Below are 16181 nucleotides of genomic sequence, written 5' to 3' on the forward strand. Positions count from 1 at the left end.
GGCATTATCGGTTTTCAAATTAACTCACATGTATTTGAGTGTTTTATATATACTGCTTTGTGGTTTGACCAATATGTGTCTTATTTGTGACGATAACTATAACTTAAACGTATTACTTTTGAGCCTACATGCTTGGCACTATGAATGTTTCTTTGCAACAAGAGTCACAGTCAGTGAGCTCCCCACAAAGTCAAGGTGAAGTTCAAACTCTGGTGTTGAGTTTGGGGTTTTCTGCAGGTCTGTCTGACTGAAAAAAAAATCTTTATCTTTGTTTGTGCACATGGGAGCATCATCATCTTCGAAGTTGGAAGTATTAAGATTTGAAACTAGCTCAAACCATGAAAACTAGCACAAGACCAAAAGTGTGGCCCTATAGTGTGGTTCACTTGGCTCCCATCTGAACAAAATGGAATGAGCGGCATGCCTTTTTCTACATCTAAAATAAATTTAACCCATCACTGTTAATAAATTCTTCATTGCACTGTAACAAATTATTTAGGCAACACGGCTATGCTAGACATAATGTAGCTCTTGCTATGCACCCCAAGGGCCATAGCTGTATCTGTAGGCCGACAGAACATTAAAAAGAACCTTTAAGAGAGTTAGATTGTGCATGTTTTTGAACACAATTTTTATAGGATGTTGCACACAATCATGTTTCTTTACCAAAATAAAATGCGTATTAAACATTAAACATAAAAGAAAAATCTGCTAAAATGTGCATTAAACATTTACAAGTGCCATATGCAGTTTAGAACAAGGACCAGGCGCATAATTCTGATGCCGATATTTCAACTGTTCCTTAAGAGGTCCACAAAACGAGTGGAAAAGCTTCTTTAAGCTAAAATGCTCCATGACCCTACCCAGCTACATGAGTTATGCAAACTTTTGAAGATTTACTTATTTAGAAAAGCACTCAGCTAATCTATTTTTTCTACTTCCATTTTTAGTACTTTAAGGTTTCTAAAATTGTCTTTGTTTATTTATGAATGTTTTTAACTTATGTTTTTATAATTTATTTATAGATATATTTTTTATTTAATTTCATTTAATTTTTTTAAATTGTTTTTAGTTTTAAATGCTATACTGTGAAACACTTTGTGCTGCATGTTATGTTTGAAAGTTGCTCTTCAAATTAAGTTCGTAGTCCGTAAACCGTAACACTGGTCCATTTGTAATTTGTTGTTTTCATTGTTTTCTCAACTGAGTTTGTTATCAACCTTTTATCGAGTATTATTATTATTATTATTATTGTAAGTAGTAGTAGTAGTAGTATTACGGAGAAAACTACACTATATTTTAACCTAAGGTTATCTCAGAAATTATTTTCTGCTGCCAAAAACCTAAATGACAAATGCATATTTCAAAACAAACACCACAAGTGTGGTCATGTTGTTAGCAGTTTTAGCGCCATCGTGCGGCCGGAAGGGACAGGGCCCTCACCCCCTTACGTACTTGACGTAAAAACGGAAGCGGAAGGTGCCCTCATCAAATATGTCTGCCGTTGGTTTCTAGTCTGCCTTCGCTGAACAAAACAAGACGCGTGGAGAATGGCAGACGGCGGAGTTGACGAGCTTTCGCAGCTTGAATATTTGTCCTTGGTGTCCAAGGTCTGCACGGAGCTCGACAACCATCTGGGAATAAGTGACAAAGATTTAGGTGTGTGTTTTGTGGCCGAAACAGGCGACGAGTCGCGGCTAACTAGCTAGCGTATGCTAAGGAGCTAGCTGTTGTTAGCTAACCACTGTGTTAACCGTTAAACTGTAAACTGACAAATGTACCTATTAAGTACTTCTGATTCTTTTTTTTTTGCATTCGAAGTTTAACATTAACTAGACGCGTGGGTGTTTTGTAACGTCTCAGTGTTGCGAGAGTGTCTGCGTCGTGTTTTAGACGTTTTCAGTGTTAATTTAACTAGTAACTAACATTTAGCTATCTTGGCTGTATTTGTCCAGTGTTACAGTTTAACTGGTGACCGTGTCAACTGGTAACTTTTTAAAAATTATTAATTTAAATTAAATAAACAAAACAAATACCCAGTATACGTGGGATTGTATTCAAATCCAACACTTAACAGATTAAGAGCCAGACTATACAAAACATTAGGATTTTTAATTGCTAAATTTACATTTCGGCACATTGTTAAAATAATCGCCTAACTCATTTTTTCAAGTTTTGCAGGAAACACAAAAAACTTCACCAAAAGTGTAACATATGACATTTATTGATCATTTAACTCAAAAAAGGATGTAACAAAGGATAGCTATTGGCATAGTAAAAACACTGTGTAAATTATGTAATTTAAGAGAAATAAATGACTTAGGCAATTTTTTGAACATGCCTTTGTGACTTAAGCAAGATATGGTAACACTTTATTTTGAAGGTGTCTACATAAGAGTCACACAAGCCTGTCAGAAACATGACATGGCAAGTATCATGAGCATTAATGTTACTTCAAAGTGTCATTAATCTTCATGACACATCCCATGTCATGTTTATAACACACTCATGTCACTCTTATGTAGACACCTTCAAAATAAAGTGTTACCATATCTCGCTTAAGTCACAAAGGCATGTTCCAAAAATTGCCTAAGTCACATTTTATTTTGACTTAGGCATAATAAATCCGCTTAAGTCACACACTTGACATAGGCCATTATCTTAAAGGGGTAAAATCACATGATCTGATCAACTGAGGATGTAGGCGATTTTACCATAGGTGGCCTGCATCATGAGGAGATGATTTAGGGAAAAAAAACAATTTTGACAAAAAATGACATAGCCGATTATTTTAACAGTGACGATATATCCAGTACACGTGGGATTGTATTCAAATTCAACACTAACAGATTAAGAGCCAGACTATACAAAACATTAGGATTTTTAATTGCTAAATTTACATTTATAAATTAAGAATTTTCATGTTTATTATTGATTTTTTTGTTGTAATTTTTACTTTTTTTTTCCTGCAAAGATTTTTGCCTGAATTTGTTCGTGTGAGAACAACACCAAAATAGATTAAAACAGTCCGTAAACCGTAACACTGGTCCATTTGTAATTTGTTGTTTTCATTGTTTTCTCAGCTGAGTTTGTTATCGACCTTGCTGAAAAACAGCCCGCTTTCGATGGATTCAAGGCTCTTTTGCTTCAAAATGGAGCCGAATTCACAGTAAGATCACACTAAATGCTACAATAGTTATTTACAATGTAAACAGTACTTCTTGTTCACTAACTCCTGGGTTTTCTCGTCTCATTTGTTGTGTTTATTGTAGGACTCTCTCATCGGTAATCTGCTCAGGCTCATTCAGACTATGCGACCTCCATCCAAGGCATCTACCAGTAAAGGTAAGTTAGTGTAACCTTCAAGCTGTGTGTTTGGATTCATTGTTTTTGCAGCCAGAAACATTCATATACAGATAAAGACATCATGCAAAATCTCCCTAAATCATCATCCAATTGCTCAGAGCTGCTATTACATTTGTACTGTGTAACAGCTGCATATCTGTGGTTCCCTTGTACGATGCCACATGGTTTTTTACTCATGCATATACTGCCGTGGGAATGATCATAACTACAATTAATGAATATCTGTCCATTTTTAGCCTCTGAAATTTTGGTCAAGCCGAAGTCCGAAAAGGAGAAACTGAAGGAGCTGTTTCCTGCGCTGTGTAGAGCAAATGATCCAGCTCCAAAGGTATGTGGCTTTAACTCTGTATTTCTTTGACTTTCGACTTTTCTTAATCACAGCACAGCAGTAAACCTAAAAGGAGGATGTGTAACCTCTGCAGTATATCTGTTTTGTAGTACAATGACAAAAGAAGCTTGTATTTAATATTGAGCCAGCTTTTGTGAATAATATCAAAAAACTAAACAAAGTGGACCTCAACTGGTGAAATTTGATTGTTGCTGCTGCGCTAATTTTTCTTGTTTGATTGATTTTCTCAGAGGTTACTAGATGAAGATGACGTGAAAGTAGCAGCAGATGCCATGAAAGAGCTGGAGATGTTTATGCCCAGTGTCAGTGGGACAGACACCAAAAGCAGCAAGAGCAAGTAAGATGACTGGGGATGCTGATCACAATCCTGCTTATACTTCTTGAGAAAAAGCAATTTGCTTTGATAAAAATAACACAACCACTAAATATGCACTTCTTTGACTATGTTTATTGTGTGTTATTTATTCAACTTTTGTTTTAATTACATATTAGCTGTGGCTAATTTAAATTTTCACGCTTAATCTCACAGGTCAGAAAAGAGCAGACGCCACAGCCGAAGTCGCAGCAGAAGCAGAGAAAAAGACAGAGACAGACACAGAGATCGAGATAGGGACAGAGACAGAGACCGAGACAGGGATCGTGAGAAGGATAGAAAGAGACGGCATCGATCTCGCTCAAGGTCCAGGTCTCGCTCCAGAGACCGTGATCGACACAGAGATGGGGAGAGAGACAGGGATAGAGATAGAGACAGAGACAGAGATCGTGGCAAGAGAAGAGACAAATCTTCCCGCTGGTCTGAGCGCTCACCTAGCCCCAGGAAAGATCAAGACAGAGATTCTGATCGCTGGAAGGACAAACATGTGGACCGCCCACCACCAGAGGAGCCTTCTGTTGGTGACATTTACAACGGCAAAGTCACCAGTATCATGCAGTTTGGATGCTTCGTTCAGCTGGAAGGATTAAGGTCAGTAAATCCCCAAAGTGCTATTAACACAACATTGACCTACTTTCAAGGTGGCACCTCAGCATACTGGTTCTTTTTTTGTCCCAGTCATCAATTCTGTAAATTGAATGTAATTGTTTAGGTCAGGTTACATGTGCATTCTTTTGATGTATGGTGTAAACATGGAGCAAAAGTTAAACGGAAGGAACTAGGGCTGCATAATTAATTGAAGAATTTGTTTTTGGGGTGCCTTCGTGCTGCTGTATGTGCACCTTCAGTGGCAGCCTGTGGAAAACTTTCATGAATGTTGCAGCTGCAGACGAGCAAAACAACAACAAATGTCTGCAGCAAAAGGTGAAAGCTAGTTCCTCAATCACCTGTTGTTTGGAAGTCTTTCAGATTTAGGACAAGAGGTGTAAAGCAAGAACTACTTATATGCAAGAATACACCATACTTGTGTCTGCGCTTGAAAGCAACTCAACTCACTTGTTTAAACTCCTGAAAAAACACCACAAACTGCAGTGTGATTATTGCATGAAGCCCAAGAATCGATAACGTCGCCTCACTGGATCCCCTTCCTGGTCCAGCGTCAACTCAGACATCCATAACAATGTCGCTGTACAGTGACAATATGTCCATGGTTCAGTTGGTAAAAGTTTTGGAACAGTTGTTTATATTTTGCTTCTAGGAGATGCGCTCTAGTAAAGACTAGTATTTTTTTATGCAAAAGTTTGTGCATTCAGGAATGTAGCACAACATGGAAGTGTAAGCAGTGTTCTTGATCATTTTAATGTGAACGTGCAATGAAGAAAATGTCTTAAATCACTGCATAATCATGAAAAGTAATTGTGATCTCAATATCAATAATTATTGAATATTTTTTTGCCATAATAGTGCAGCCATCGATTTTAGCTATACATTTTCAGTCTGTCCTTTTGCAAGTAAATCATCTATGTTGTTCTGTTTATAGGAAAAGATGGGAGGGTTTGGTCCACATTTCGGAGCTGCGCAGAGAGGGCCGTGTGGCCAACGTGGCTGATGTTGTCAGCAAAGGCCAGAGAGTGAAGATCAAGGTGCTCTCATTCACCGGCTCCAAGACCAGCCTGAGTATGAAGGTAAGAGAATCAGGCGACAACTTACTGAACAGATGATTGCTGCAAAGTTACTCTGAAGTAGAATAAATTAATTCAGAATGTGTGTGTGCAGATTTCTTTGTGTGACTGTGAGCTGGAAATTGAGATTGTGATAGCAGCCTAGGTACTTAATTTATATAAAGAAATCATGTGTATGTGTTTGAATTTGAGCTGGTAATGGTTTGAGCCAGTGAGTCAAACTTTAAACGACTAAATTAGATTAAGCTGCTCTGAATTTCCCATGAGAAATATTTGGAAAGTGGATTTGAAAAAGTTTTATCATTATGGGATCTTCTCTCAGGGTAGACTGTTATCGCCCCCAATTATCAGCATTTAAATTGCATTGGTCTGTTTTTTTTTCCTCCTGTCTTTACCAGGATGTGGACCAGGAGACAGGAGAAGACCTGAACCCCAACAGGAGGAGGAACGTCGGCCCAGATGGAGGGGAAGAGATATCAATGAGGAACCCCGACCGGCCGAGCAACCTGAACCTGGGCCACGCCCCCGAGCTGGAGCAGGACGACACCCTGGAGCGCAAGAGGCTCACCAAGATCTCTGACCCGGAGAAGTGGGAGATCAAACAGGTGGGTGCATATATAGTCAGGATTTCTGCACACATTTAAGGTGGCAAAAGCTGCTTTGTTTTATTTTGTCACACTCACCCTCTTTGTCTGCCTTCAGATGATCGCTGCCAACGTCTTGTCCAAAGAAGAGTTCCCTGATTTTGACGACGAGACAGGAATCCTTCCTAAAGTTGATGATGAAGAGGGTAAGAAGTGAATTCATTTTCTATCTATGACAGAACCAGTTAAATAAAACAATATATTCTTTTACTTGTTTTATAGTTTTTTTTGTGCCTTTAAAAAATACTCTTAAGCATGTTAGAAGTTGGAGGGAAAAAAAGCAAATGAGAAGTTTGTAACACTTGTCACAGATGTCACAGATGTCACAGACACAAAATGGCAAATGCTTAAAAAAGTTTTGAGTTCTGCTAGCATTGTCAGCCCACTACATGCACTTTAATTACTCACTTTAAGAACACAAGCCATGAGGTTGCATTATTGTGGCAGTGTGTGGACACTTCCTGTTGTGTGATTATATGTTTTTAATGTTGTTAAACACACCAAAACAAATTCTCAATGTGGCAATAAATTATTTAATCTTGAAATTTGACTCTCGATCCAGACTGAAATATCTCAGTAACTCTTGGATGGATTTACACGATATTTGGTACAGACATTTGTTAGCCAGAGGGAGAGTTATAAGAGTAATAACTCTTAACTGGTGATTCCTTAACTTCAATACTCTAATACTTTGGTTTTGAAAGTAATGACCGTCCCATTCAGCTGTATTTTGTCTCTAGTCCTAATTGGCACATGTTAGCATGCCAATGGGCCAAACTAATCAAGTGGACTCTGTGAATATTATATTATCTGCATTTTTGCAGGCTGTATGCTCTCGTAGTTTTCTGTTTTATCTCATGAATTCTGACTCTGACTTCCTGCTCACTGATTTTGTTCACTGCCACACAGATGAAGATTTGGAAATTGAACTTGTTGAAGAGGAACCCCCGTTCCTGAGGGGACACACCAAACAGAGCATGGACATGAGCCCTGTCAAGATTGTCAAGGTACGGCATAAATCTGAGCATTTTCTCGCATATCTTGGTGAAGAGATACGGCAGAGGTGTAAGGTTTAGAATTGATGGTTTAGTGTCAAATTTCCTCTGATCCGTTGGTGTCAACTTGTAATTTTACTTGGAATATTTAGAACAATTATTGTGAAAAATGATCAATTATTCAGTGACTGTAAATGTATGCAGCATCTATATCTAAGCAGCTCTCGTGTCTCCCTCTGCCACCAGAATCCAGATGGCTCTCTGTCCCAAGCAGCCATGATGCAGAGCGCTCTGGCTAAGGAGCGACGAGAGCTGAAGCAGGCTGCACGGGAGGCAGAGATGGACTCCATCCCCATGGGGCTGAATAAACACTGGGTCGACCCGCTGCCAGACGGTAAGAAATCCATTAGCTGTGCACATTAAGTAATTCCTAGGTCCCAGATGTTGACGCTGAAGTCCGATTCATCAAATCCCTGCGCATGCAATAAAAACATCTGCCAGCTTGAAAATTTGCATATTGATAATCTGAACCGCTGTCGTCAGATTTTTTTAATGAAAATATATGTTTGAGTTTTATCTTTGCTTTTGGCACTAGAGCTTGAAATATCGAGATCCATTTTAAAAAAGCAATCTGTGTGTTTGCCGTGCTTTTATTAAAACCACCACCCAGACTGGCAGGCAGCAGCCCTCAGGCTTGCCAGCACTGGAGATGGTTATCTGGCTTCCTGCAGCCGCATGTCTGGCCGGATGGAATATTCTTGCTTTGGTTCAGTGTTTCTGTATCCGCTCCGTGGCCCCCAGGTGGTCTGCACAGTTTCCAAGCGTGGGCATTAATCTTTTGCCATAACCATGCAGATCTGGCAGTGACGTAGCTGCTAATGTGGAAGGATTTTTTAGCTGAAGTGTTAAACACAGTTTCTCTTCATTATCAAGCACACTTCTTCTCCTCTTTCACAGTCGATGGCAGGCAGATTGCAGCAAACATGAGAGGCATTGGCATGATGCCCAACGATATTCCTGAGTGGAAGAAGCATGCCTTTGGAGGCAACAAGGCCTCTTACGGAAAGAAGACCCAGCTCTCCATCCTGGAGCAGAGGGAGAGCCTGCCCATCTACAAGCTGAAGGAGCAGCTCATTCAGGTTCGTCACAGTTTCACAACAAAAAACCCAAAGGGAGGCTTTTCATGGATTTAGTCGGCTGCCTCGCATGGGAGTTAGTAATTGATTCTGATTAGGTTCTGTTGGAAATGTGATTATCCTTTAACTAGCAGATGTTGATGCTTAAGTGCATTTATGCTTTGAGGTGTGTTGAATGGAAACATCTGCCACATGCAAATTACCAGATACCTTCAATTTTGTTTAATTTGCCTTTCTCTGGTGCTGATGATCACAAACAACCCTGCAGAAATGTGGCTAAAAATACAGAACCGATGCCACAGTGCAGGTGTTTGCATCATTAACTTCTTTTATGTTGTTTTTTACGATAATGGGGGAACGGCTGCCACTCAAGTGTCAGATTGTAACACTTGCTCTTGGTGTTAATCTGTCACAGGCTGTTCACGACAACCAGATCCTGATTGTGATTGGAGAAACCGGGTCCGGTAAGACCACGCAGATCACTCAGTACCTGGCGGAGGCGGGTTACACCACCAGGGGCAAGATCGGCTGCACGCAGCCTCGTCGTGTGGCCGCCATGTCGGTGGCCAAGAGAGTCTCTGAGGAGTACGGGTGCTGTCTGGGACAAGAGGTGAGTACATAGAGAAATATCTTGTGCACAGTTAAAATGTCATAATCTTGAAAAAGAAATGCAGAAGTTGAATTTCTTTGATCATTTATTTTACAAAAGTTGGACAGAAAAGAACTGTTATCTAAATATGCAACATTTGTCCAAGGGCTGAATTGTTTCCCCAAATGTAACCAATACTTGAAAAAAATGGGCCATCACATACTATACGTATCAAACTATTCACATTAGAATCTCTACTTACAACCTCTCTTGTCCTGTCCTCTCTGCTCTGTGTAAACAGCCTGCGGTTCAGTCCAGTTTTTGCAGAGTTTTTGTCACCTGACTATTAATCTCAGCTGAGTAATTCATTGCTTTGCAGTTGCGCTGAGAAGTACAGAATTTTGTGCTTTTTACAGGGTTTGGTTAGTGCAAATAGTTTTTGTTTTTTTTGTTTAAATTAGACGTGTAGAATAAGCTTGGGTTTGGATATTTTTTCCTGATGGAAGCATTAGTGACACATTATGTGTTCCAGGACTGTCAGAAATGTGAAAATTCAATGAATATTTCTGTTTTTACAATTTGTAGCTATGATAAATGGTGTTATTTAAAGAATATAGGCATTTCAGATCTGCTGGCAGGGCATTGTGTGCACAGTGTGAAATCCCAAAAGGGCTAACATAAATATCTTGTGGTCTAGGTGGGTTACACCATCCGTTTTGAAGACTGCACCAGTCCTGAGACGGTGATCAAGTACATGACGGACGGTATGCTGCTGAGAGAGTGTCTGATCGACTCTGAACTGGGCCAGTACGCTATTATCATGTTGGACGAAGCTCACGAGAGAACGATCCACACTGATGTTCTGTTTGGTTTACTCAAGAAGGTAAGCAAGATGAACAGAGGCTTTTCTATTCATACAAGGGTTGTGATGGGTGCTTAAAAGAGGCTGAGTGTCTTTTTTTTTGTCTGTTTTAGACTGTACAGAAACGCACCGACATGAAGCTGATTGTAACATCCGCCACACTGGACGCCGTGAAGTTCTCTCAGTATTTCTATGAAGCTCCCATCTTCACCATCCCAGGAAGAACGTATCCAGTGGAGGTTCTCTACACCAAAGAGCCTGAGACAGACTATCTCGACGCCAGCCTCATCACAGTCATGCAGATCCATCTGACCGAACCTCCAGGTATGTTTTTAAAATCACATAGATGTTCTGTTCACCTGTAGACCCAAACAAACATCAGTCCATACCAAATCCAACTCTCCCTTGTCCTTGTCCCTTTGTCCAGGAGACATCCTGGTGTTTCTGACTGGACAGGAAGAGATCGACACGGCCTGTGAGATCCTGTATGAGAGGATGAAGTCTCTGGGGCCTGATGTCCCTGAGCTGATCATCCTGCCGGTTTATTCTGCCCTACCCAGCGAGATGCAGACCAGGATCTTTGACCCTGCACCTCCAGGCAGCAGAAAGGTGCCTACATTTAGCAGAATCTTTCAAACACATGAGATATAACAAAAAAAGGGGTGTCTAAAAAGGTACTCAAAACATGTGAAATTATCTGTCCATGCAGCAAGATAATATCACTTGACGATTGAAGATTTCTTGAATTAAGATTGTTATATCTAGAAATAAGATTACAGTGTAAAGTTTTACACTTAAAATAAGAAATGATCTCAATATGTCTAACAAGATAAATTATCTAACACTTGTAAATCTAAGTTTTTTTTATGTCAGTAAAAACCACATAATTTTCAGTGCACAAAATTGAGGGTTTGGTATGTACCTTGTTTTTGTAGCATCAGAGAACAAAAAAAATGTGTGTCTATAAGTTTCATTGGCAATACTTCTTGCAGTTTTTTGCCAGTGTTTGATGATGCATGATAGTGGGGAAAAAAACTATACAAGTTCTGGAAACAATCTCATTTTCATATTCATTATCTTTCCGTGCTACTTGCACAAATGGTCCTTTCTTTGCTATGAAATGTCCTGCAAAATTTTCATCTTATTCTTTGTGTTATGGCTTGTAGTGTTGGATCTTTAGCTAACACATTATAGTACTTTTTTAAAAGTTGGCTCCTTTTTATGGACAAATCTTACTTGGTCTCCACTAGCCTTTTAAAACTACATGGTAAATTGTAGAAATACTAGATCCAGATTGATTTTAATGGGTAATGTGGAAATATCTTTTTACTTAAGGTGGTCATTGCCACCAACATCGCTGAGACATCTCTGACCATCGATGGGATCTACTACGTGGTTGATCCTGGTTTTGTCAAGCAGAAAGTGTACAACTCAAAGACCGGCATCGACCAGCTGGTGGTGACTCCCATCTCACAGGTACAGTAGATTCATGATATACTTTTCATTGGAGGAGAAGAACAGCAAATGTTTCCTGATATTTCAGCATTATGTAACTGAAGCCGCTTACCGAGTCATTTTCGATCTCAGGCCCAGGCCAAGCAGCGGGCGGGTCGAGCCGGCAGGACGGGCCCGGGGAAGTGTTACAGACTCTACACTGAGAGAGCCTACAGAGATGAGATGCTGACCACCAACGTGCCGGAGATCCAGAGGACCAACTTGGCCAGCACTGTGCTGTCTCTGAAGGTAAACAATTACATCTTCTCCTGCACAGACTGAGCTTGGATATCAAACGAATGGAGCAAGGAAAAAATTAGAGATCACAGATACAGAAAAAAGTCCTTAGAAGCGAGTGAGAGAGAGTTTCTGGTTATCCCATCTAAATGGTTGTGTTTAAGACTTATGAAAAGAAAAGGTTTTTGGCAGGATTATCCCTCCATGATGAGTTTCAATTTCTCCATTCACTCTAAACACAATTGTGCGATAGAAAGCTATGTAATAAATCTGTCAGTTGGTACTTTCTTTTGGTTAAAAGTCTTTTATCTGTGCTAATCTGCCATTAGTGTTAGTGAAGTACATACTATTCATGACTAACCAGCAGCAAGGAGGCAAGAAGAAATTAAACTTAACTGGAAGAAAATATGATTTGCTTTTAGTTCTATATAACACCTGGTGTATTCAGCCTCCTGTTTTTTTAATCAGATGATTGTTTTAAAAAGTCAAGAGAGAAAACTATTTAGATAAGACCTGGATTGAAAACTGACCTGTGTCCTGTAGAGGAGCTTTTATTGCTGCTCAAGAAAAACCTTAAATTCAGGATATATCCTCCTTTTCTGCAAGAGACATGGAGTAAATCACAGGACAGTGTGTAAAGGCATTTGGTTGCAGCAGTGGGACAGCAGTTCAAAATGTGTACATGTCAGACCTAATTAAAGCAACTAATTAAGTAATCATAGTTAATGATATCATAGATAATGCACCTCTCTTTTGGGGGTTTGCAGTGCAGTAGAATTTAATTTCAGACCAGAAGTTTCAGCTGAACTTTCTCAGCCTTGAACTTCAGGTTTTAATTAAAACCTCTAACACAGGGGTGTCAAACTCGAATACACAGTGGGCCAAAATTTTAAACTTGGACAAAGTCGCGGGCCAACATTGATATTTATTGAAAAAATTGACCTAAACAAGTTCAAACGAAACGGAACAAGCAAAGCTTGATATAACTTAATATTGCAAATATTCAAAATCGAATATCAAATAAAACAAACAAACACATCAATGGCATTCATTTCTTGAATAAAATTTAGATAAAAATCGTATGTCCCTTTATTTTATATGCGGCCTTCTTTAAATTTAAATTTAACAGTAAAATCTTTTTCCACAGGCTAAAAATAAATGTAAGAATAAAATAACAATAATAAACCAAATGACTAATAATAATATCCTTCAATGAATGTGCAACCATTCAAGTCCATGCCTTGGACTAGCAAGAAAAAGTGCATAAAGACAACTTTAATTGTTGCTCAGTTTGCTACACACTGATCTACTGTGTTCAAGCCAAAACACGAGCAGAGCATTCTGGGATTTGTAGTATTATATTTTGGTATTTCCTCTCGGGCCAAATATAATTATACTGCGGGCCAAATTTGGCCCACGGGCCAGAGTTTGACACCTCTGCTCTAACATAATGCATTTGTTTGGTCTCTCCTCCACCAGGCCATGGGCATCAACGACCTCCTGTCCTTCGACTTCATGGACGCTCCTCCCATGGAGACTCTGATCACAGCCATGGAGCAGCTCTACACGCTGGGAGCTCTGGACGATGAAGGATTACTCACGCGGCTGGGCAGGAGGGTGAGGAGTGCTTTTTCTTACCCTCAGCTGTGAAGATGAAGAGAATGCATCTACTCTTGTGGTTTGGGTAAACAAACACTTCCATCTTGCTGTTGTTTTTGCTCCAATCATTTCTTCTTTTCTCCCTCTAGATGGCTGAGTTTCCTCTGGAGCCCATGCTGTGTAAGATGTTGATCATGTCCGTCCATCTGGGCTGCAGTGAGGAGATGCTGACCATCGTGTCCATGCTGTCGGTGCAGAACGTCTTTTACAGACCAAAGGTAGGACCAGCATGAAACCTCATGTTAAATGTGACTTAATGAAACATGTTCATGGGCAGGTTTTTTGATCAATTCATTGATCACGTGGAGACTTTTAAAAAGTTGAAGTTTATTTGCTTGGTGCCAATGCATAACGTAAAGATTTCTGCTTTCAGTTTATTATAAAATAATATGCAGAAAGAACAAGTTTAAAAAGTTATGTTTAGGCAGTTTTGAATCCATTTCTTTGCTTAAAAAAATTCTAGAGTTGAATCATCCTGACACTTAATTTTCCCAGAGTAAAGAGCCAATGTTGGTTTTTTTTTCCTTTTTTGTATACAGGACAAACAGGCCTTGGCCGACCAGAAGAAGGCAAAGTTTCACCAGCCTGAGGGAGACCACCTGACGCTGCTGGCGGTCTACAACTCCTGGAAGAACAACAAGTTCTCCAACCCCTGGTGCTACGAGAACTTCATCCAGGCTCGCTCGCTGCGCAGAGCTCAGGACATCCGCAAGCAGATGCTGGGGATCATGGACAGGTACGATCGTCAAAATGACACTGCGGTTTATCTGGCAGTGACCAAAATGATCCCTTCATGACCTACTTTAGAACAGTGTAGAGCAGATCTTAACGTTTTAACATGATGCAGTGCCATTTTTTGGAGCATTTTAATATGCTATACAGCAATACAACCCTTACATCCCACATTCTTATCATATGTTTGACTTATGTCCATACTAATGTAATAAATTGCTAAAAAAAAAGTGCAAAAAAAACACAAGTGTAAGTGGAAAACAAAATCCTTTCAAACCACAGGAAATGTATTTTAAGTTTGTTCATAACTTTTTGAGATGCATTATTTTTATAAACTATAATAAAAAAAATAAATGCACATTGTGCAAAATTTGCAAAAATACAGCATGCGCTCTTGCTGGTCATTAGGGTTAATATACAGCAATTTCAAAACTTATACAGAGCTATAGCTTGCAAGAGCAATAACACAAACAGTACATACATTATATATGAATGCAGGACTTTCACAGTGTGGTGGTAATACTTTTACTTGAGTAAGGGATTTGAATACTTTTTGTACCGATGCCCCACCTGCCTGTCGTATAGTGTGAGGAACGTAACGACCTCAAGCCTCTTGATTAAAAGACAGCGAATTGTCTGAACAGTTCAGTGATCTGAGGACTTTGAAAGCAACCAAATATGAGATAATATTAATGTTTTGGGTTTCTCATGAGCCTCTAATATGCTCTTTTCTCCTAAGACACAAACTGGACGTGGTTTCTTGTGGTAAAGCCACAGTTCGGGTCCAGAAAGCCATTTGCAGTGGCTTCTTCAGGAACGCAGCCAAGAAGGATCCTCAGGAGGGATACCGCACCCTGATAGACCAGCAGGTGGTCTACATCCACCCCTCCAGCGCTCTGTTCAACCGCCAGCCTGAGTGGTATGACGACAAGAAAATGTCCACCTTTTTAGCAGCCAAATAAGAAATAAATGTTCTTTTTATAATTTCCTCCAACTGTTAAAACCGTTCTCTCCCCTCAGGGTTGTGTACCACGAGTTGGTGCTGACCACTAAGGAGTACATGCGGGAGGTGACCACCATCGACCCGCGCTGGCTGGTCGAGTTCTCTCCCGCCTTCTTCAAGGTGTCCGACCCAACACGCCTCAGCAAGCAGAAGAAGCAGCAGCGCCTCGAGCCGCTCTACAACCGATACGAGGAGCCCAACGCCTGGAGAATCTCCCGTGCCTTCAGACGCCGTTGATGATCTCTGTGACGTCACAAATACGGAGCAAAAATGTTTTAACCACGATGGTAAAGACGGTTGTGTTCACTACTTTTTTAAAAATTTGTACACATTGTACATTTCCCCCCACAGGAGTCCCTGCAGTAACCTGTTTGAAAGGGAGTTTTACTGTCGTTATTTTAGGAGCTATTTACTTTTCACAGCACTAATACAGGAACAAAAAGAATAACTCCCAGAAGTCTTAAAGTTCATCTTCTTTGAGGAGATTCTGCAAAACGGTAGACTATTTATTTTGACTCTGTAAATTGTAGAAGCATAACCTTTATGCCTAAACGCCACCTAATCAGATCATATAGAGTCTTTATGTTTAACCAGTGAATATTTGTCGGACCATGAGTATTGAACAGCGTATATTATGTTTGATAGATTTTGTACGATAGCTTGGACGACTTCCTTTCACCTGTCTGTGTATCTGAGACTGTTGCTTTGCTCTACCTGCCAGTGGAACTATGAACATTTGTCCTTATTAAATGCAAATTCTTTTTTAACTCTGTTGGATTTTGGTGTCAATTTTTAAGTCGATTGAAAGGTTCAGTAGAAACAAAGGTATGTTATGTGCTGCAAGTACTGGACAAGGTACTTTTATGTAACTTTATACTTGTACTCCACTACATTTTGAGGCAAATATTATACTTTTTATTCCTCTACATTTAGTAGGTCAAGATTTAAAATGAAAAACATGATACATTTAAAATTATTACCCATTTTTATAAATTAAACCACTTAAAAGTTTATTAGGTAGTTAAAATGAGCAGAGTGGAGTCATTTCACAGTGTGGTAT

General features: G+C 39.7%; 1 protein-coding gene across 1 annotated transcript; it reads left to right on the forward strand.

Moving 5' to 3' along the window:
- Positions 1-1473: 1473 nt before the first annotated feature.
- LOC131959073 (ATP-dependent RNA helicase DHX8) lies at positions 1474-15888 on the forward strand. Its single transcript, XM_059324176.1, has 23 exons — positions 1474-1659; positions 3084-3169; positions 3273-3345; positions 3603-3694; positions 3946-4052; positions 4245-4679; positions 5629-5773; positions 6169-6375; positions 6473-6560; positions 7324-7421; positions 7656-7803; positions 8367-8548; positions 8961-9155; positions 9832-10017; positions 10110-10320; positions 10424-10605; positions 11332-11472; positions 11584-11739; positions 13207-13344; positions 13476-13604; positions 13926-14122; positions 14858-15037; positions 15139-15888. Exons 1-23 carry the CDS (start codon positions 1551-1553, stop codon positions 15356-15358), a joined length of 3705 nt encoding a protein of 1234 aa, XP_059180159.1. The 5' UTR covers positions 1474-1550; the 3' UTR covers positions 15359-15888.
- Positions 15889-16181: the final 293 nt, after the last annotated feature.

The sequence above is a fragment of the Centropristis striata genome, chromosome 21, assembly GCF_030273125.1.
Source record: "Centropristis striata isolate RG_2023a ecotype Rhode Island chromosome 21, C.striata_1.0, whole genome shotgun sequence".
Classification (NCBI taxonomy): Eukaryota; Metazoa; Chordata; class Actinopteri; order Perciformes; family Serranidae; genus Centropristis; species Centropristis striata.

Bases quoted from the DNA above. Each gene is read 5' to 3' on its own strand.
- LOC131959073 (XM_059324176.1), top strand. From the start codon at position 1,551: ATGGCAGACGGCGGAGTTGACGAGCTTTCGCAGCTTGAATATTTGTCC. The intron at 10,321-10,423 runs GTATGTTTTTAA...CCCTTTGTCCAG, and splicing joins CCATCTGACCGAACCTCCAG to GAGACATCCTGGTGTTTCTG. The intron at 13,345-13,475 runs GTGAGGAGTGCT...TTCTCCCTCTAG, and splicing joins TCACGCGGCTGGGCAGGAGG to ATGGCTGAGTTTCCTCTGGA.